Source organism: Leuresthes tenuis, unplaced genomic scaffold, assembly GCF_036924035.1.
Source record: "Leuresthes tenuis unplaced genomic scaffold, fLeuTen1.0.hap1 SCAF_21, whole genome shotgun sequence".
NCBI classification, from domain to species: Eukaryota; Metazoa; Chordata; class Actinopteri; order Atheriniformes; family Atherinopsidae; genus Leuresthes; species Leuresthes tenuis.
The window spans coordinates 28,512,255-28,535,297 of NW_027325375.1; the positions used below are offsets into that span (position 1 = coordinate 28,512,255).

The 23,043-nt window shown below is 38.2% G+C and overlaps 2 protein-coding genes across 2 annotated transcripts in view; one reads left to right on the plus strand and one right to left on the minus strand.

Moving 5' to 3' along the window:
- Positions 1-7,222: 7,222 nt before the first annotated feature.
- Positions 7,223-21,032, minus strand: LOC140280260 (carotenoid-cleaving dioxygenase, mitochondrial-like). The gene is made up of 12 exons (XM_072375569.1): positions 20,892-21,032; positions 16,662-16,863; positions 16,369-16,580; positions 15,775-15,890; positions 14,797-14,899; positions 14,498-14,626; positions 14,237-14,397; positions 13,961-14,128; positions 13,539-13,676; positions 10,821-11,003; positions 9,016-9,126; positions 7,223-7,773 (listed from the first exon to the last, which is right to left on the minus strand). Exons 1-12 carry the CDS (start codon positions 20,917-20,919, stop codon positions 7,657-7,659), a joined length of 1,668 nt encoding a protein of 555 aa, XP_072231670.1. The 5' UTR covers positions 20,920-21,032; the 3' UTR covers positions 7,223-7,656.
- Positions 21,033-21,641: 609 nt separating this feature from the next.
- Positions 21,642-23,043, plus strand: part of snx19a (sorting nexin 19a) — a 47,540-nt gene continuing 46,138 nt past the window's right edge. The window contains 1 exon segment of the mRNA XM_072374428.1: positions 21,642-21,688. The gene's annotated coding sequence lies outside the window, so the exon portion shown is untranslated.

Consider the following 23,043-nt stretch of genomic DNA (forward strand, 5'->3'; position numbering starts at 1 on the left):
CCTGTGAACACATGCACACAAAAACTTAAATATGCGGGGCTGTTCCTTTAAGATGGTAAGACAGGAGCAGCCTGAATGCACTTGGAGACATAGCTGCTGCCAAGATGGAGAGGAGGAGGGAGAAAAGAGGAGCACAGAAAACAAAGATGTTCCACTGATGTGGAGAAGGATAACCCTGTGCTTCACTGCCCCTGCTGCAAAGCTGTAAAGTTGCAATTATTCATATTGTAAAATTATGGGTGTCAGTTTGCTGATTGCACCGCTCAGAGAAAAAGAGTCTTGTTGCTAGGAGAGGAGAGATTCAGTCTTCTCTTATTGGCTACTTGGGTGCATAAGATGGCCCAATGAGAGCCCTCCCCTGAACAACAGAGCAATAGTAGAGCTACCCCCACATGCAGACCTGATTAATATGTCAGACATGTTTTATGGGTTAACGTGAATCAGGCTAGATGTATTGAAAAGACTGCAGCAGAGATTTAGTGTGTGTGTGTAAGTCTATACAATATACAGTACACGCCAGGGGGTGGGGTGGGAGCATATCCACAGTACCGATGCTCCCGATTCTGAAAAATGTTCACATACCCCGTGCACACTCCCTGTAATGTAATGAAGTAACCCAAAGCAGCCCGAAGAGGGGTGGAAATAGGTGATAGGTTTCCTCATCACGAGAACGGTGCCTGAGTAAGTGAAACAGAAGTGAAATACTTTAATTTGTGGCGCTGGTGGTGCGTGAAAGAGCACAATGGTTTACAGCACAATGTGCAGCTGTGCGCATGCTGTGGACCTCAAAATAAAGGAGTTTTGCACCCTTTCTTTTTAACCTGGCAGAGAAAAGGACTAATTATATCCTCTGATAGAGGAAATACTGTGGCAGTGAGTCAATTTATTTATTTATTTTTATTCAGCTTTGCTGCCTCATTCACTCTGCTCTACAATTGGAACTAAATTTTGGAGGAAAACCAAAAATTTTGTTAAGAAAACCTGTTTTGATGTGTCACCTACAGTCAGATGAGGTTTTTTGGGCTGTAAAAAATATTATAAATCCAAGGCCACTTCGACTTGTTTAACACAAAGACTGAAAGCAGGGAAGAACTTCTAAATATTCTTAAACTGCCACATTGCATTGACTCAAATGTTAATTAATTTAAATGGGAAAACAAATTCATCAGTTCACTCCACTGTGTTGATGCCCCACGCAGAAATCCAGCCTAGACCTCATTACACCTGAGCCATGACAGAGTGGCCTGCAAACAATACCAGATTCTGAAACTGAAGCAGCTTAATGGAGTAAAGCCATCATTACTTTCATTATTTGCACCCCATTTGCACTTTATAAAGAGCTTACATTTACTCTGCCTATTGGAAATCTCACTCGGTCTCTGCTTAATCCAACAGCATCCATTAAAAGTGGACAGAACGACCCTCATGGTGTTTTAAATGTTAACTTTAAAGACTGTTAGCAGGTGTTTTTTTTGTGTTTCAGCAGAAATTAACCCACAAGAACCCAGACCCATATTTCTATATAAAATAGACCTAATGGACATAGATCACATAGATCATATCACTAAAAAAATATCTTTAATGTTACATGTGTTACATTGCCCATTTTAGTAAATTCATTTTAGTTTCAATCATTTGTGAGACCCTTGTCACCATGGATCCTTATGGGTTAAAAACCAAACAATCAAACAACTTTACAGCTTTATTTCAGTATCACACGCTGCCTTTGCTGTTAAATAACCTGATGCAGAATGAGGTACCGTATACTTTGGTAAACTGTGCATGACTCCCATTTAAATGCTGTAATAGTCTTGAGTTACACCTCACTTCTATTTCACTTGAAAAACAGGAAATAAGTTCATTTACTGAAAACATGACACAATACTGGTTTATCCTTTGATTTAGGTGCTTTTTTTTTGCTTCAATGAGTCATTGGTTAGGGTAAAGTGGCTGAGGACTGTAAATGAGAGATAAAACAGCCACTTCCTTCATGAAGCCTGGAGAAAAATTGCTTAAGAAAGTTTACAAAAAGTCTGTCAAAATGAGAAGAAATAAGGAACGATTCAGCAGTTTTGCACAGTACTGTATACTGTTATTAGACCACTGTACACATATGTACAGCCAGAACTGCACACACCTCCTTTTTCTCCAATTTCTTGCAACCATGAACTTTAGCCCATCACTCCTCTCAGTTAAATGACTTGTAATATTATTGTGTAATTACTTTTTCGAGTCACTAAATGGATTTGAGAAGTTTGTGTCATACATTTCTCCACTTAGCGTCAACCTGAGGTCTAATCAGAGTAAGAGAGCAGTTTAATAAAGGAAAATGTCAAATTAAAGAGACGGATAAATATCAAAGCAAGACGCAGGACCTGCTGATTTCTGGCTCCTGTTTTTTCTGTTTCTGTAAATTGTTTATATCTAACGAGGGACAAATTCTGTGATTGAATTGATGGATCAGTTAATTTTGTGTGTGATGCAGGGATTCATTTGTTCCTCAGCTTTAATGTTTCGTTTCTTTAACTGGAAACTTCCTTTATGGCTTTCCCAGTATTTTGTTCAGCTTTTAGCTCATTAGTGGTTAAAAAAGAACAACTATAAAATGTTATTATCATGACTACAAAACACATGTTTGTAATCACATACGAGTAGGAAAAGGCAAAGCTGTAGAGCTATAAAGATATTGTTATCATGCTGACAGAACACATGATTGGTTAGTGTTGCATGGAGAAGCCTATTAATTCACTCCTTTCCCCTTTCTACAGATCTGTCCAGTCTGATGTACACAGATTGCATATTTGTTGCACACTTGGATACCAAAAGGGACTTCCAAGCGTGCATTAGTTCAAAATAAAACTTTTACTTGGGTTTGTTTCTCTGCACGTACACAGAAGCGCTTTAGCATGATGCTGCACACTGTTTTCATTTGCATCCGACATGCACGGTCTGTGTTGTCCACAGTACCTGCGTCAACTTCATTCACAGACACCACAAATTTGCCTGATCAAAAACTAGCTGCTAATCTGAAAGGACATATTAGTGCATGAGTTAATAAAAGTTAAATAAAATATTACAAAATAAAATCAGGAAACAAGCGAATTAAATTCAGTGAACAAAAAATCACATCAAATGCATTGTAATGGGGGGGGGTGTTACTCTGCTCAATGTCCACCAACTTGACCTCAACTCAACCATGGGTCCCACAATCTACTTACACACACCAACCTACACACACACCTACATCTTTACACTTACATGATACACATCAAGTAACGTGTAATTCATGTAATTCATGTATATGCCACCATGTGTGTATATATTTGTATTTATATTTATGCTCATTCTGTAAATTTAAAACTAATTCTATTTTTTTTCTGTCCTTGAGCCAAGCTAAATGTAATTTCGTTCTATGCACACTGTCAGTGGATGTCTGAATGACAAATAAAAGTCACATCCCTGCACAGAGTCTGCAGTGCAACTGGCTGTGCCTCCCGTTCTAAAACAGAGGAGGTTTGGGAAAGAAGACATGAAACTAAATAAATGAATGAGGAAAAAAGAAAAAACAAAGATTAGAACGCAATAAGATAAAATACAGTGAATCAAACACGAGGTCCAGAGCTCTATTATTTGTATTATTGGTTTCCATCTTATATTAAATGTTCCTAGTTTCAGCTGGAGTCTTGCAGAGGTTTGTACCATTATATGAACCTGTTTAACCTTGGTTTTTTTTGCTATCATAAGCAGGATTCTTATTAAGGATGCACCGTTTCTGTCTCTTAGATCTTTCAGTAATCTCCCCAATATAAACAGAGTTGAATCAAAATGTAACTCAGCATGCAGGGCTTCTTTTTGGGCTCTTTTTCAGAAATCTATGACCTTTGGACAGTCCCATTAATCTCAGCTGATACACCATTATTAAAAGCAGATTAACGTTCTTTACTTTCTGGTTTGACTGTGATTTACTTGATGAGTACATTCTTACAGGAAAGTCTTTTTTTTAATTTTGTTAAAAATATCATGATTGTTAATGCTTTTGAGTATTATATTTGTATTATAGATATATTATGACCTTTGCTGGGTCAAATCGGTGCCAGTTTCTCTCTATGTGTGCTAAATGTGTCAAAAAAACTATTTTTTGTTCACCTTATCAGCTTAAAACAGTTTCAGAAAGGGCTCAGTGACTGGAGGGAGGAAATATAACATCAGTTATTAAAGAATAAAAGCTTAGCTGTTTGTGATGTGGTGGATGAACTACGTCAGATCAGTTGTGGGGACATGAAGCATCTTAAAATAGAGCGTTTATGTGTTTTGTGTGGATTGGATATGTTGAAAAGCAACATGTGATTATCTTGCTAAATGTCTTTGGGACTAAACGGCATAATAACGAGCCTGCAGGCTTTAGTTGATTTTGCAAATCTAAACGAAACAGTTGAGTGTGGTTTCTTTTGTTTTTCTTTCTAATTTTTGTATCAGGAGAAGTTTACTGTTGTCAAACTTTGAAAACCCTCCTGCTCTTTACAGCTTCGTGCCTCTGAAACCTCTGTTCTCGATGGTGTCTGGCTTCACACATCTCTTGAATTTACACAAAAGACGGCGGCTTTTAGAGCTATTAATATCACAAGAAACAAGCTAAAAATAAATGCTGTGCTTTTTCTGCCACAGCTGAGCACTAATTACTATCCTGCCAGAAAAACACAAGTCCTGACCTGAGTGTCTGCAGGCTGCTTCAATAGATATCGTTCTGATTCTGAAAAACGCCTTCTGGCACAGTCTTCTAAAAAATCAAATTAAACCAACAGAGTGGTTGATGTGAGTGTGATTTTTTGACACATGTGAAGACACCGCAGGTGACCAACAGCAACAATCCAAAGGAGTTTTGCTGCAGGTAAGATAACAAATGTTAACATTCTCATTGGAAGAATGAAACAGAGTGCTCAGTGTGCTGGATCAATGTAAGAAACCTGTCGATGTTCTGATTTCCTTCTGTAATTATAGGTTTATTTTCATTTTGTCCTGCTGCATTCCTGCCAGTGGATGTGCCGAGACTATTAGCATACTAATGTGCTGATAGTGGAGCTTTTCTGTGGAGAATAAGAACTTGATGTCAGACAGATTAAAAAGTGCACAGCCACATAATGTTGTTTTTTTCTGTTATAAAGTACCATCTGCAGTCCCAGTTGAAACTATCAATAATGCATGCTCTGCTCTCCGAAAGCATCCCAGAAAAAGGCTTTCACATTCGGAGGTGTCCTTTTAAGAGTTTGGTTCCTGTTGCTTCAACCGGCTGTCAGAAACACACAGAGAAAGTTTTTTTTCTTCTTCTCTCTTTTGTTCACTCCTCTATGGAAATTTGCATCTGTTTCTGTGGCCACACACGCAGCCTAAAACCCGAAAGCCGCAGTTATTCTTCTGCTTCAATGTTCAGTTTTAATTTCTTTTACTTTTTTTTTTCAACTAAGTTACACTCACTTTTTCTTTGATTTTCCTCCATCTTACCTTTTATTTTTGTATTCTTTTTGACAAAGGCACACTGTCTCAAGTGTGCCAAATGTGCAGTTGTTCAGCTCATAGATTTTAAATAGCTTGTCCGAGGTTCAGTGTTTGCAGTGTATTTTGGGCCAGCAGTGACAGATTTTCTCATTGTCACAGGGTCACAGGTTTGATCCGTCCCGTTGCTGATGTGCCCACATTAAACCCATCACCTTCGGAGATGTTGCCCCTGCCTCACCCCTTTGTTCAAACAGTTGTATGACTATGGCTCCATTAGAATTCACAATCGCTCAGCTGAAAACAGTGAGAGCTTTTGTTCACTGGGTTTACAATACGGACTTTGCAACAATAATCACATTGCGCTGGTCCTGCTCTCAAAATTCAAGATATCACTGCCGAAACTCACATGAAGCAGCGTCCAACAGTTTTTTCTCCTGTCGTATTTTTCTCCTTTTTCAAAGTGAACGAATCATGCTCAGATAGTGAGTTCAGGTCCGGACTGCAGATTCATGTGACTGGAAGGACATAACTGCTGTCACATGCTGCCCTCTAGTGGACAATGTGTGGCGTTCATAAAGCAGACAAAAAGAAAAACCTCATATAATTCACGTCTTTAAAATGTTCAGTTTTTGTTTGCTTTGTTGCAGGATTAAACGAAAGATGTGCAGCATTTAACTCATAAATAACCAGTTTTTGTAGAAATCCCAGTAATGTATTTTTATCTGGTTTGTCAGACTGTCATTTAAATGATTAAACTCTCTACTCAGTAGATGTGTCTAACCAAACGATAATGAACACACCTTACCTTCGATGGTCTGGTTCAAATTTGAATTAGCTAAATTAATACAGGGAGCAGCCATAACACACACTTTTCAGAATAATCAGTTACATGTACATGTATTAAATCATTAAAGTGTTTAATAATATAATTATTATGATTTCTACTGTTAATAATCATACTAACTATTTGTATTTGATACCACCAGCAGTTGGGACCTCTTCCTTTTACAACTTTCTTTATCAAACTACCTCCTGCTTATGATTTCAGATGCTTAATAATTATATATTACATATTTTTCCATTTTCTAATGTTAATTTATTTTAATTGGGTCACTTAAGAACCTCAGATTCTTCCACTACTGAGTCATACTGTTGCGCTATGTGTAGAAAGTAGTTTGGTATCATATTGTAGAAAAAAACCTTTGCTAAAAAATCTAATTATTGTTGCAAATATTGTTGTTGAACATTAATGATATTTTTACAGTGATATTCATGGCTTGTGCACATAAGCACCAACATATCATCAAAGATACTTATTTTTAAACTTTGTATTCATAACAAGACAAATCCTCCTTGTCTCTATCCTAAATAGTCCTATTTTATGACAACAGAGGAATTTTAAATAGCAAAAACAGAGTGAAAGATGTTGAAAAGAACCCACATATTTGAGTTAAATCTGATATTTTGTAGACTTTGTTGAATAAAATACAAAATGAAAAGTAAATTACCAACAACCCACATTTAGAGTTGTGAGAGGCCCCAAAACATGTCATTTCTATATTCCTCCGTTTATTTCTATTTATGCAACTTAAGCATTAGTTTTTCATGAAACATTTCAGCATATTAAACACTTCTTTTGCAGTTTACTGTGTTTTTGAACATTATCCTGCAGTAGTTTCCTTGTGTGAAAGATGCACAAACAACACATTCAAATGTATAAAGAAGTAATATTTAATTAAAGATATAAAGGTCATAGTGCATGTATAAAAATATTGTTGGAGTAAAAAATATGAAAAGATACATGAACAATTGTACATTTTGGCAAAAGATTTCTTTGATCCTGAACTTTAAGGTTTGACTCCCACAGTTTTGAACCGATGACTCCTCCTCTGTTGATGTGTCCCGGAGGACTTTGTGTCTGCTTTCAAGTTGATGCATAAGAAATGTAATTAATAACAATAACATGAATATATATGAGTTAATTGACTGCTTAGAAGTAACAATAAGTACCAGGTTAATTAACATTAATTAACAGAGCACTGAATCTTTTTCTAGCATGTAGTGCAGCAGTAACTTTGTAGCATATATAGTGGTTAATACTTCACTGTTAGTTACTGTATTACATTCAGTACCAGAAACACTTTGGAGATAGCAAAAACGGGTCTATGCAGAGGCATTGAAGGCACCGTGGAAGCCATAAGGTATGTTAACAGGCACGTTGGCTCGTCCCAGTTCCTCAAATGTCTTGGCATCCAAAATGAGGAGGAAAGTTCCTTTATCCTGGTGGAGTTAATATAAACAGAAGCATGTCAGTGAGAGGATATGTAAAGAGGGTTGTACACAACACAAACTGCAAGTGTTCACTGTAGAGATTTTCTCACAGGACAGAAACCCACCAACACCCACTAACATCTGTCTTTTGTCTTCAAGGAAAAAGAGCACAATGACTATTTAGCCCTGTGTCACATGACTCTGCTGTAGCTGCAGGGATTTATAAGCTGCAGCTTCGATCCGCAGTGATGGATGCATGACACCAAGGTGGACATTTTTTCTGGGAGCCCAGGCTAAGCCTGAGCATGGTTCACTTTTTCCTCTACCAACACACCTGAACTAAGTTAGGTTTCTAACAAGGAGGCTCCAAAACAAAGCATCAAGCCACCAATATAAATGGATTCATTGTATCAATCTGCACAGCAGCTGGCTGCAAGCTTTTTCAGTCTCTCTGTGCAGGGCTGACTCCTGCAGTCCCATCACACATCATAAACTGTTTTTCTCATGTTTGTCAAGAAATGATGGTCCATCGCAGCCTGTCAGACAGCTGAATGACATCACTTCCTCTTGCCGTAGTCTGCAGGGTTGTCCCTGAGACGAATAACTGGAATGTCAGGATTACAAGGCTGCGATGTGAAATCTACTATAAATGTTATATTTGCACAGCATCGTTATGAACAATATTCCACGGTGCTGACAGGTGATGTATGAGACCTCTGCTGGTCTAAAAGAGTTTGCTCCTTCGGTGTTTGATTTGTCTTCTCGCTCTGTGGCATAATTCTGATTCAAACTGCCAAACACTTTTGTTTGGACCTTTTTCTGTAGTTTCAAATGAAAATCCTGTTTGCAAACTTTGTATTCACATTAAAGTTTACTTTGAGTCATTTGCCACATTGTCTCTCGTCCATGTTCCTGTTGCAGGCACCACTAATACAGCAAGAGTATACGTTCCTTTTATTTTTCCAGGCCTCAGATAGTTAATTCCAAACTCGATTTGCGTCTCTGAATATTTATTATTCTGTTTGTCTCAATCATGATATTAATGATGGATTATATTGTGTGTCCAGCTGACAACACACAGCTCAGGCTGACTTTCATGAATCCCCGGTGTGTGGATTATAAGAGGTTAAGTTAACTGAGACATCATAAAAAGACACATATTTACAGTGATGTAACCACACAATGAGCAGCACTTTTCTTATTAAGCTGTGGGTTCTGGCTGCTCCCTAACAGTCTCCCACAGAGTCTTACCTGAGAGGGTGTGAGAACCACCGACAGGAGGACCCCATCGTCCTCCTCCACAGCATCAGGCGATGGCACAAACACAGGCTCTGATGGGTAGAAACCTTTCTGGTACCAGGCCTGCAAATGTTTCACATTCAGTAACTGCAGCTCAGTGTTTAATTTCTGTGTTACCGATTTTAAAAGCAAAAGTGCGGCTTTTAAACTCATGCATCATTAATACATGTGGGATTTGAAAATGGTAATGTAATGGCATGTCAGGGATACTTTTGGGTCCTAAATGTAGAACATAAGAGTATTTTCCAAGGTGCATTCTTTTTTCACCTCTTTTTTTTATGGTTTAACATTTTCATAGATTTACTTCTGGATTAACAGCTACCTTGGTTCAGTCTTGGCATATAACTGCATATAAAACAGCATAAAAAAAGTATTTCCTTTTTAATATGAAATTAAAGGACACTGCTCAGTTACAAAGAACGTGATCCAGATCTGCACCGAGACTAAAGAAATTATTCTTCCTTCCCGCATTTTTCAGCTTACCACTACCTTTAGTATATTTAGTTGTAATGTTTCTGAGAATCAGACAAATTCATGTTTCAGAATCAAAAACAAAAGCATCATTCCTGAGAGGTGTGAGAAAGGAATTGATGCTAATGTTTGTTCCAACGGTCAGAGAGAGAGAAAACACAACTGAGCTCAATACTGAATGAGGAGAGAGAACAAAGCAGTGGACTGCAGAAAAAAATGATGAATTTTCCACAGCTTTTTTTTTTTTTTAAAAAAGAAAAACACCCACGCTTCAGCCCAATCCTGCAGGAATATGACACATTGCCAGATTTTTTGTAGATGCGGCCATTTCCTCCTCGTCCTTTAGCTGCTCTGTCTGCGTACTGAACCCCGAATCAGACAGAGCTGCAGCGGCATGAAAGAATGTTTGTATTTGCTTGAAAAAAGTCTGAGAGAGTGAAACACACCTTAAAAGCCAAACTGAGGAAACTCACAGGAGAGCTAAGGCACAAGAATAAGTTAATTAAGCAAATGAGACGTAACAGTTAAATCAGTGAGCTTTGGACGGGGCTGCTTTGTGGATTTAGTTATTTTTGGATGGAGCAACACGGAAGCTACATTTTGAGCCACATTACATTTTTTATTCAAGGAACTTGATGGCTCTTTCATTCAGCAGGTGTCAGAATCTCCTCTGTGGTCTCAATGCTTGTAAATATAAGTTAAATTATGAATAAACCCTCTGCTGAGGGTCTTCGTTCCATCTCAGTCCGAGTCACAGAACCACGGATGAATAGCTCAGTTTGAGTGTTGTGTTTGAAAAGCAAAAACAACAATACCTGCGATAGAGTTAGCAGCTTTCATGAGCTACGGAGTGCAGTAAAGCAAAATGCTTAAGAGTATTCAACCAATCAGAAAAGTTTGGTACAGGAAGCCCCACCCTCAAACCAACAGGGTGTTGACTGGAGCCATTTTGAGGGGTAAAATGTCTGCCTAGTGTTTTATTTAGACCTTTACAAAGGTTACTGCTGCTCTATACGTCGTTATCTTATCAGGATCAGGGACAGAGATTTCTAGTTCCTGGTGAGAGTTTCTGCATTTAAAAAAGCAGATGAAATGACCTCCATTTCTAACCATTATTCTGAGCTATTGTTTTGGTTAATTGACTAAGGCGAATGTAGAAGTTTATGTTATTAAACTATATTGAGTCATTGGTCAAGATTTTGGCATGAAGCTGCTGACTTTAGTGATGATGAATGTGTTGTCCCAGGACGTGCACACTCCCACACACACATACATACGGCACACACCTTGAACGTCTTGTCCTCCAGGTCCATTTTGAGCAACGAGTCTCCCACCAAGTGTCTGAAGCCACAGCCGTAGAAGTAACGGTACGGCCGAGTGTTACATTTGTCGTAGTTGATCTGAGGGAACTCCAGGCCACCATATTCACAGAGGTCATCTCCATGGAGATTCTCGTGCTGGCAGAACACCTGTTGACAAAGAGAGGATTAAATGTCTATTGTTGCTTCAGGTCAGCAGAGTATTTGTCATCTCTCTGTCCAAGCACCTATGAGCATTCAGCTTCAGTTTGACTGAGCTTCAGTTCTGAAATATACCTATATATCCCAGAATTACATAGGTCTCAATGGGCTGAATGAAGAAAATACATAGATGCACTCAAAGACACACACATTTTGTTTACACACGGGCAAAAATCGCATAAAAAGAAAATTAAAGACAGAGAAAAGAAATGGAAACATCCTCAAACACATGAATGCCTTAAAATAAAGGTGCTATCATCACACTGCCCAATATAACCAGGTAAACTGTTCAATAAAAACAGCCTGTAGAGCGTTAATGAACAGTGTGGACACTCAGTAATCTTACACTGTGGTTGTAGAACACAAACCAGCAAATAAGGCTGTAGAAGGTCAGCCGAATTAGAGGTGTGTAATTATCATTTATTCATAATTTTCTATAGAGTTCTGTGGATTCTGTGGATACTCTGTCAGTGTCAGTATAGATACTGAAGTTTTTATTGAGGTGTCCAACAGTTTCCAAGGCAACTCATGTTGAGTGAAAACAACAGAGGGCCAAAGATAGAGCTCTGTGGTACGCCACTATTGACGTCAGAAACTTAAGTATTGGGAGCAGCCACACAAGTATGACTCAATATGACCAATATGACCAAAGCAAGTGACATGTGACCTATAAAATGTGATGATCAGTGGTGTCAAACGCTGCGCTCAAATCAAGCACCAGTAAAACTAAAGTGTAGATCATCATTTATAACTCTTATAAGTGCAGTTTTGGTGGAGTGATGGTTTAAGAGGTTCAAAAAGTCTTTCAGCTGACAAGATTTCCATCCACTGATCTTTTCAAGTGGTTCAGAAAAGAAGGTAACTGTATAATACACATACAACAAAGGTATAACAGAGTGATATGCTTAATTTTTGTCTTATTATATCAAAGGATCAGATGTCCAAAATGTACCGTTAATTTAATTCAATTCTACAACTTTACAAACTTATTTTTGTCATGTGATTAATTCAATGGGAGTGCCACAAAATAAAATACAAGACAAATACTATCATTTAATTTGACATTTTTGAGTTTATTTTTTAAAATTTCCTCAGTTTTTATTCATATTTTCTAAATATTCAAACTTACTTTATGTCTTTAATATTTTTTTATCCCCTTATTTTTCAATGATCTATCATTTCCATTGTTTAAGTGTCTTATTGCATTGTTATTCCCTTTGTTTCTCTCTAGCTTTTCCTCTGAGCGACGCAGGTTTGAATCTCAGTTAACTTCAACCCATTGTGCTCTGAGCCAATTGGATTTGAGCGTAAGCTGCCCCAGTTCTCTTTTCAGTCTGTGCCTGTTCTTTTTTTTTGTTTGGGACAGGGATAACTGTTAAGCATTAGCAAATACCACAAATCCTCCAGAGGGGCCTTTCAGTTACACAAAAGTCATACAGTAACATCATAAAATAGCATTTGGCAGGTCATTTAGGATCACATAGCTGGTCTTTCTTGAAAAACAACTTAACAAACTGCTTCAGTTTTAATCTAAAATGAGTATTTCTTCCGTTAATCCCTCTCACAGAAAAAGCTCTTTGACCCGTTTGATAACTTACACAAAGGCACCTTGTAGGTCCCATTAGATGCTCATTGTTTTATGAGGAGACGACTCAATCCAATACCTTAACGGATCATCAAAATCTGTTTATGAACACATTTTAAACAGTGAACAGTGTTGTTTCTGAGATTCCGCTCAGATTACATCTATAAGGCGTAAAAAATCTGATTTATGTGGCCTATCAGAGTGTTTTTGTCAAGTTCGGTGGTGAGGTAGGACCCAGATGCAGCTCTTTCGTTCAAGGTTTATTCCAAACAAAACGAGACCAGGGAGCAAAGGCAAAAACAAAGCGCGGCAGAGCCAGATTCAAAAATACTTAAACATGAAAACAAAACAAGACTATGACTAAACAAAGAAACAGGACTATGAATACTGTGAGGCATGAAACCAGACTTATCTGCGTGCAAAGCATGGAGGGATAGTGAGGATTCTGCAGTGACTCAAAGTAAACCAGGAAGCTAAATACTGTCTAGGGAGTGATCAGTGACATGAGGTGCAGCTGTGAACAATTAACCAGGTGACTTGAGTGAACTTAACGTGACAGGGGAAAAACATGACTAGAACAAAACATGATTAAACATAAACTGTGACATGACAAACTAATAGAACAGACTGTGACAGTTTACAGCTGAATTTCCTGTTTGGGCACAGAATTTGTTGTTATTAGAATTTCATTTTGAAATAAGGACTAACAATTTTTGTATCACAGCATTGCTATTTGAGCTTATTTAAAGCAAAACAGAAAAAAATAGACGGGTCAGATCTGTATTATTTTTCAGTTTGAAAGTGTTTTTCTTTGGTGCATCATCATATGATACTGAGCACTATACCAGTGAATGTAGATCTTCATGCAAAAGAAATATTGATGTGGGATTCCAGCTCACCTTGTCTGAGCTGAGCTTGACACAGGATGCTTTACTGGAGGGTCGAGTGTTCAGGTTCTGGTCTGTTGGGGTGTCACTGGTCACATGAAGGGGCAGGACGAAACGACGAGGGAAAGTCCTGTCTGTGGTGTTGTACACCTGGAATGGACACAGTGTCGTATCCATGGAGTATTTCTGCATTTCAGAGCTTCGTGCATCATCTCTTACAGTTTTAATTTAGTGCAGGAGTCTTATAAATAGCAAGGTTGAAGGTGAAAAGAAAATTGCTTGTTTGAAAACAGAAAAAAATCCAACACTGAAAGCAATTATTTAGCATTAAAATAGGAAATAGGATCAATGCCATCAGTGTCTTGAGCAAAACAAGGCGAGGAAAAAAAGATGCATTCAATAAAATCATGTGTGGATGATGTAATTATACTGACTTCATCTAGTGCCTCTCCTGACTTGCGTAAATTCTGGATTAGGTAGTTGTTGATGGCTTGGCCGTCGTCTGAGCAGCACATGTCAAGCATCAAGAATCCATCCTCCTCAAAGGCGTTGATCTGATGGAAGGTGGACATGGCTTTGGTGTGGTACTTAACTGGGATGATCTGCAGGACAAAAAACACTTTGCAAAATCTGCTTTTCTCTCAGATTTCTCTCAAATGACCTAAATTTGGGCGCAGTTCTCATCGCTGACCATCGGAGTCACATCTCACCTCCCCCGTGTGCTTGTCAACAAGGTGGAAGACGGTTTCCAGACTGGGATCCCAGTAGATGCCATGACTCAAAGCCTTCCCTCTTATCTTGCATGTGACTATCTTCAGCAGGTCCATCTTAATTGGCTGCTCGATGAACACCACGTAGTTCTCGGACATAGCTAGAAGCAAGACAGGGGCATTACTGAGCTTTACAGCTTGGGACGGATAGTGAAAGAGACAGACAAACCTAATGTGTGATGCCCAGGAGTACTGGCTTACCGAAGCTGTGGTAGTAGGAGGGATGGGATTTGTTTGCAGGTACAATAGAGCAGAGGATTTTGGCTCCTTGCAGGGTGTCTTTGCTGTCTGTCTTCTCTGGAGGTACTCTAATGATATTGTACAGAGCTCCTAAAATAACAGAGTAATACTTTAGGAGCTTTTACAGACAGTTGTTCTGGGGTGAGGTGTGAACAAGCAGAGGCAGATGTTCAATAATGTAGCTGATATTGTAAAGGACGATAAAAAGAAAAGTGTCGACAAACCTCAATGTGGGGCCTTTAAGTAGGAAAAAGCCTAACCTTTGCTTCCATAAGAGTTGCCCATATTGTAGGTGGTGCCATCTGGATCATAGTGTGGGTGGGCAGTGGCTCCATTTACAGCAATGAACTTGCTCCAGTCAACCTGCAAAACAGAAGGGAACGCAGCGGGTCTGAGCTCCATGTTTAGGATGTAGAAAGGATAAGTGAGACACTTCAGTTGAGGTCGTCCAGTGGTTCAACATTAATCTAAAAGATGACAGCTGGAATCCCTGGCCAGATGTTGGCATCTTCTGTAACTGACATTAGAAAAGCTCTATGTGGCTGTGACACAGTGAGGGCAGGTTGTAGGCTGGGATGCACTAAGTGTAAACTTCTGGGCTGATATATATTATAGCAAATGCTGATTGTTTTTGTAATTCATTTTCCCTTCAATGCCATGGAAACAATGAACAATGTCAACATTAATAAAACCATTTTAAGGTATGTCAGCCCTTCATTAAAGAAATGTATCAAAATATATAAGATAAGAAGATCCTTTGTGTAAACACAATTAAAAAGTATTTTTTAAGTCTTTTTAGCTTTTTAAATCATTGCCATCTTCAGTGCCTACGAGGGGTTGCAAAAAATTAAATCTAAACAAATATTGTCAGTTTCAAAGTCTACGCAGCACAACAAGGACACACCAGATAAATATTGGCCACTGCCAGCGATTGATGTTCGCCTATTTGCAGACGAGCCGACAGCAGCCAACATGCAGAAAATCAGCCAATACTGATGTCAGGTAGATATATCTGTGCATCCCTAGTTTTCAGCTGTCTACCCCATCAGAAGCTATAAATCAAAGCCACTGCTGGTCTTGCAGGGAATGAAAAGGACTGATTTGTGTGGATCCTGCTATATTTCTGATAAGCTAAGGACATGATGAATATTGCTGATATTACTGGACAACATGACAGCATAATAGTCACAGTCACATTAATATTTGCACCGATTTCTCCATGACAGCCATGATAGTACCTTTTCCAGTGTTTCTAAGCTCTCTGGGTTCACTCTGTGCATGAAATTAGTCTCCGTGCTGACGTAGTAGTCACCTTTGTATTTCACAAAGCTCACACTCGCATTGTCTGTAGGTTCTGAAACAAAGAGAAGCACAGGATTGCTCAACTATTTGAAGCTTTGCTTCATCATTCAGCTACACGACTCTGGAAAGTTTAGTGGGAATGTCAAACATTTTGTTCTTCCCTCCCCAGTTCCCCACTGCACTGCTTTGTTATGCAACCTCGGCACGGAGAGCTTAAGAGGCTGCACCCCTCGCCCCACCACAGATTCATCACAGAGGAATTTGTACAAACAGACTAAGAAATTATTCCTTTTCTCCATCTGACATAGATTTTCCCTCTACTACCCCTCCTCAAATTACTGAGTTGATTTAAGTGCATGAAAGAACATCTGCTTAATCTAAAACTTTGCACAAATCAGAGGGAAAATTAAGCAACATTCCTGCACACTTGCTCAGCAAGCCAACTGCACCACACGTGCCTGTCATCATTGCTCCTCTTCTTGTGCCAATCATTCTCCACTCATCTGATCCTTCATGCTGATTCTACTTACCAATCATCTCAAAGCGGGAGAGGAATCTCTGGAAGAAGTTTTTACACGGGTCAGGCATGGCAAGGGTGCCAAATTCTGACATCACGATGCGGTCCCTTTCACTGTTCTTCTTGTAGGCGTCACTGTTAAGGAATCGACTCATGTACGTAACCTGACCCTCCTGGATCTTAAACTGGTGTAGCATGGCCATCCCATCGAACCAGTGGTTGTAGCTGCAATGAAATACAGACATTTGGATTTTATCACACATTTTTTGTACCATCCTGCAACGTGCTGAGACTTTTCCAACTTACTGAGTATTTCCAAACTCAAATTTCCCAGGGCCGTTGCGGAGGAAGTTGCCATTAATCCAGGATGGGATGGTTCCTTGTACTTCGGTAGCGATTGGCTCAGGGGTCTCCTCTGCACTGCTAACAAGACCAGCGATTGTCTCCAGTCCCTTAAGTGCTGTGGTACATTCCTTTGGCCTGCCATTGTCAACAGGCCTGGCTTCATCTGTAGAAAATTCACACAAAGCCAAAATCATACCCAGATCATTTCTTTTTCACCTAAATCAGAGGGACATCGGTGAGGTGGTATCTATACTTAAATGTGCTCAAATGCATCATTCACTATGCTTTATATCAATGTAGTCACACTAAAACAAACATTTACAATTAATACTCAAATGGAGTCTTGCTTATAATACTGTAAAAGCAACATACCCTGATGGATATAACATGTCTTCTCCTCATCATTTAATGTTCATGGATAAGTTGTGAGATTTAAGCCAATTTAGTGCAGGAATTATCGAGTTGTGGTCAAGAATGTTTTTTTCGTGAGCCTTTGGACTACTAAGTCTGATCGTTTAGTCTCTGTCAGTCAGACATGACAAGATCTAGTGCAAAAAAAGCAGATGTTTTCCACAGATATTTTGGTGATTAGTATGAGGAAGGTTTGACGGACACCCCAAAAACAGAGTGACTTTCACCACGGCTGAGACAAAAGAAGCAGTTAATGATGATGATGAAATCTTCAGATGCCTGTATGTAGAGCTACACCACTTCCCTTCTCTCTAAAATTACTCATTTTTCTTACCTTCTTCTGCATATTTGGACTAAATATTTAACCTTCCTCATCTCCATTCAAGTGTGTGAAGCTAATGTGTGCAAACGAGTACTGAGCGATGAGCTTAAATGAATATTTTCTCCTGACATGAGGAACATCCTCTGGTTTGAAGCTGTAACTAGAAAACAATCTAAATATTCCATATTTACGACCTCATCTTAATAATACAGAAAGTACATAGCTGGACAAATTAGCTAATGAAAAAAAGCTTTAGATCGTTCGGATATCTGCAATTAAATAGAACTTTATTTAAAAAAAGAGATGATCACTGGTGTCAAATGCTGCGCTCAAATCAAGGGAGTTTTAAAAGTTAATCAGAAAATATCTCAAAAGTGGATTTTTGAGAGTTAATCATATATTTAGCAAGAGTGAATTATTTTTCATAAAGACCAAATGACTTGTAGATATAATCTAATTAATATAAGAAATAAAGGGAAAACCCAATGGAGATATTTTTGTTATAATGAAAAAGTCTGGGAAGAAAATGATTTGTGATTAATGTCATTACCATCATTACCCTGAGGAGATTTGGATAAATGTCAAGCTAACTGAGTGGAAAATGAAGGATTAGTGGCTTGGAAAGAACTGTAAGAGTGATATCGGTGATGTGAACTGGGAGGGTTAGGTGAGCTGGCATGGAGTGACACGGTAAACATAGTTTGTACAATATTAGATTTTTGAGGATCTGCCCTTTAGTGCAGTTACATCTGGAGAACAGTAACTCTGTCTGTTGGGCCTCACTGCAGCATTTGTGACTCCAGTGATAACAAATGTGTGACTTCAGTTATTTTCTAACAGTCATCTGCACTGTTTACATCATTACTATTGCAAAAGAGAGGCTTTTCTTACACGTGTTCAAACTCTGAATGTAATATAAGTTTACAGTCTTTTCTTGGAGTGTACCCATGCATGCATGTTCAAATGGCATATGCACAATACAGTGACACGAATATGAAGCTGCCATGTGCAGGTGACTTGTTTCTGTGTTTTGCTTCTTGCTGCTTTGACCTTTATCGTTCAGAGTGAAAAGGAGATCTCACATGCATGTCGACATTCACTAAAGCTTTTAGTTTGATTGTTCAAGACATTTAATGTGTTGCAAGTTTCAAGTTCAAGTGTATCAAGTCTTTGGAAATATGTATGCAGTCATAAATTAGTTTTTTAATGAGTTTAGCTGATGAATTATGGGTAAAAAAAAACCAAAACCCAAGTTTTAGTTTGAAGTAGATCTGAAGTGGTATTTTCAGTTCTCATGTCTGGCACACAGTGAAGGAATATGGTTTAAAACAAGGAATATAAGGGACACACTGAACACAATACACTTCTATATATTAAAGTATTCATCACAAATATTGTATCCCTCTGCAATACCGACCAAGGTCATTCTTAAAGCTGAATATTTTGTAAAGGAACAGATAAATATGGCACAAGGTGACACGGAGCTGTCAGCATGCAAAGCCCCTGTGCAATAACTTTTTTTACATCTCAGTAAAAAGGGTATTTCCTCTAATGAACAATCGAAATCAGATACTTTGAAACGACGGTGTTGAAGTTTAAAGTAGAACCTCAATGCAACAAAAATGAATACACCTGTGATCATTTAAATAAATTAGAGCAACTATGACCACACAAACATAACTAACCACTTGGGATTTGAATTGAGCCTAATTGCAAAAATAAAGCAACATATAAACACTCTTAGTTTTAGGTAAAAAAAAACTTTACTGAGGATCAATGATGAGCAAAAATTCAATGGAGACACATTTGCAGCCGTAATCAGGTACAAAATGAGCCATCATGGTGCTTCATAAGCAGGAGCCTTTCTCCTAAAATGTCTCTAAACAGTGCAGTTCTTGCACAATCAAGCACTAACAAACAGATGCTCTAGTTTTGGCACAGCTGTGTTATCTGAGGGAATTGAACTTTCCATAGCAGCTCAGATAATGTGCAGGACACTTTATGGTCAATAGCTTAAATAGATACCCAAACAAGTGATTCTAGTTGTGTGAATCATATTCAGCCTAATAACGGACAGCCTTGTTGTTCCACATGATGTGTCCATATTGATTGTACAGTACAAAGTATTCACTTCTCTGTTACATAATCTGAAGTACTCTTGCAAGATTCAACTTATATCATATAGTTTTTCAATGAAAACACAGTAAAACACGGGCTGAAAAGACAACTTCCAGTTTTCAGAGGTTTAGCATCAGGTGGTTATTCCACCAGAATATAAAAAAGCAGCAAACAACCAAAATCCCACGAGAGATTTTTAGATATAAAAACCTGGCTGAAGGTGGTGTGTGACTGATCTGGATCCGTCTCCGAGGAGTAAGAGAAACGTAGAGCAACACAACACAAGGTGTATTAACCTTTTTTGGATTGGACGACTATTGTGTTTTTAAGGTGGCACGAATCTCTCTTTGATTTCACACACAATAAAAGATCCAAATATCCCTTTTAGAGATATAATCAGATCCTCTACGTTTGCTCTGATTCAACACTGTGACGATGATTCTTAACCCTAATTAATATAATCATGAAAATGTAAAAGTTAAAGTACTGAATGCATACAGCTGTCACCTGTGACTGTTATTCATCATTACTCATGCATTAATGTAAAGGTTTTCCTGTCTGAGCTGTGGCTCATTTTGAATGACAGATGTGAATTAATGTGCTGAATATTTTATCCAATCGATTGTCTGATTTTAAATTTGAAAAAAGTTGTTAGTTTTCTCTCAGGCGACTCATTCAAACTGCAGCTGTTAGAAGAATGTTGTGAATGTAAACTTTTTGCTTCGGAGACTTTAGTACATAAATATACTAATCTTGCAAATTCTGTTGAAGTAGCTGTATGCAGTTACTGTAACAAGGTCCAGTTTTCAGTCGCTTGACTGCTGAGTGATACAAGTTCTGAACTGACATCTGGTGCATGTTGTAATTTTCTTCTGCCAGTGACGCGAATTTTCCGTGGAGCAGAGTAAACACGAGAGTCAGCTTCATGATTATCATGACAGTCTCATGACGGTACTGTAGCTGAAAATTAGACTAGTTTTCATTATTACTCATTCCACGAGTCATTACTGAGCATTGGTAATAAGTGCGGTGCAGGAAAAAAAACGTGAAAATGAAACCTGACACGGCGTTAAGAGTAAGGCTGCGTGCACAAGAAAGAACATTTTGTACAGTCCTGCAGAGATCACTCATCGTCACGAAACTGCGTGTCAGATCATCCCAAAGTTGATTTATAAGCTCTGTGCATGGCAAATAACACATTTATTCAGGTTATCTTAAATGTTGATGCGCAATTATTTATCCGGATATCGCTCTGAAAGCAGCAGCAGGTGAATCCTTCACCGGTCTGTTTTTTTTATTATCTGTACAGTAAAACACTGACAACAACGGGGCAAACCTACCTGGACTCTCCAGCTTCACGGGCGACATGTCAGAGGATGAATGCAGTTTCTCTCCGCTTTATCTGCGACCTTTTCAAATCATAAACCACTGTGTGCAAAGCCGCTGGGGCTGCAGACGCTGTGGTGAGCGGTTATATAACAGCACACAGCAGCGCACCCTTTTTATGGACTGGTGTACTGCTGGCGCGGCGGAGCACACGAAAACAAAGCTGTTTACTTTTCTGCTGCTTTACGTCATAAATAACTAACTCATTTTCATCTTTCCCCGCTCAACACAAACACACACTGGGAATACAGTATAGTACAGGCTGTAGGGGAATAATATTAATAATAATGATTTTAAATACCGAGATAAGAGTAAATTTACAACAGAATAACAGCCGCATATTAAGGAGGATTGGTTTACTTTGACACAGAAAAGTAAGAGAAAGTTGCCTGTAACACCTGCAAGACAGACACAAGTACACAAGTAGAAATTAGAAAGATTATAGAAAACTGCAAACAATTTAATGCATATTAACACAAACGCAAAACTGAATGAACATTTATGTTTTCTGCTTATTGATTAATGACACTTACGAATATATTTATTAATTTATACATCTTGGTTAACATGTTTATTTCCAGTTTGGTATTAATTTATCATTTTTGTTAGCATTATTTATTTATTAGCTTCTGTATAAACTTAGGTCAAGTGACACCTCACAGCCAACAGCCGTCCATATGGAGCGTGCGTCTTTCCAGATAATCTTTGCTGGAGGATTAAAGCAAGTTCCGGTGGAGGAGGACACTACACGGTAGGATTCGTACTAACATGCTCCTTGAACCTTTCAGCTTTTGCATATTTCAATTTTATTTAGTTGGCTTTATGATTAAACCAGTCTTCTATAAGCACAACTTATTGACTCGAGCTGTGAGACAGGCTATGTATGTCTGAGCTACATGTACACGTTTAATGCTTTATTAGCTGTAAATATTGCCACAACAGTCGTTACAGGCCTAATCTTAACAATACTGTGCAGTTCCTTCATGAAAACATACTTAAAGTTTGTAAAAGTGAGCTGAAACATTAATTAATGGAGAATAACTGCCGCAGACGGTTGCAGCTACACTGAGAATAATAGCAGTTGTAGGCTATGGGAGTTTGATCACCTGCCACTTCAGCCATAAACACAAGATATTTCCTGTTTTTGGTTCAGCTTCCTTTCATGTAATATACACAGGGTGGGATTTGTGAAAAACCGAGAGGGGGGTGGGGGGGTAATTTTGAGAAACATTTTATTGAGAAAAATTACCACAAAACAGTGTGAAAACATGAAAACTGTTAATTCTTCTGTAGATAAACCTTACAATTAGGCTACATAACGTAGGCGGTAGGCCTATTTTGAATATGAACGTAAAGTGGTTACGTTCATTTGCAGAAATATTTTCTCAAAAGATTGTTTTTAAATTTGTCAAATAACAGTAAAATTTTAATTCTTTCTCGATATCAGTTCAACGGAAAACATGAAATATCTCAACTTGCTGTCAATGTGTTTTTCTTTTTAAATAATCTGATAGACTATAGGTCAGACTATGAAAACAGTATATATTTTTTGTTGTGGTCCTGTAGAATATGACGATATGCTGCTCTGGATTCTTTTAATTTTGATTTTGATTTAAGCTTTTGTTTTGGCGCCGATGACGCAGACAGGAAGTTGGACTTGTGAAACGCAAGAAAATCCGATTGGTTTTCAAAATAAAAGCGCGACGCTTCTGACTCGCTCCCGGTTGATCAGAATCACAGCACAATCAAAATTAACACGGACCCTTTTTGGTTGTTAATAATTACGATGTAATAGTGAAAATGTTTTAGGTAATATATACATATATTTTTATTTGTATATACTTTTTGCATTTCAGGCATGCAACACATTCCAAACCAGATTTGTCCACAGGGGTAATTTAAGGCTAATAATGAGATTTCATTATTACAGGTTATTGTAATCATTATATAACAGGCTGAATCTTTCAGCTGCAAACATGAGCAGAATATGTTGAATTTCCCAACAAATATGTGGGAAAATTATTAAACTGTTTAAGATAAATGTTTCTCAAAGAAATATAGGAAGGCATTTCCATATTCCTCCCTCCACTCTGCATTATATTATTA

Excerpts from the sequence above, each read along its gene's own strand:
- LOC140280260 (XM_072375569.1), bottom strand. The coding sequence starts at position 20,919 with ATGTCGCCCGTGAAGCTGGAGAGTCCAG. Across the intron at positions 16,581-16,661 it reads TTTGAGTTTGGAAATACTCA|CTACAACCACTGGTTCGATG; the intron begins GTAAGTTGGAAA and ends ATTTCATTGCAG. Across the intron at positions 14,627-14,796 it reads CAACTCTTATGGAAGCAAAG|GAGCTCTGTACAATATCATT; the intron begins GTTAGGCTTTTT and ends CTGTTATTTTAG.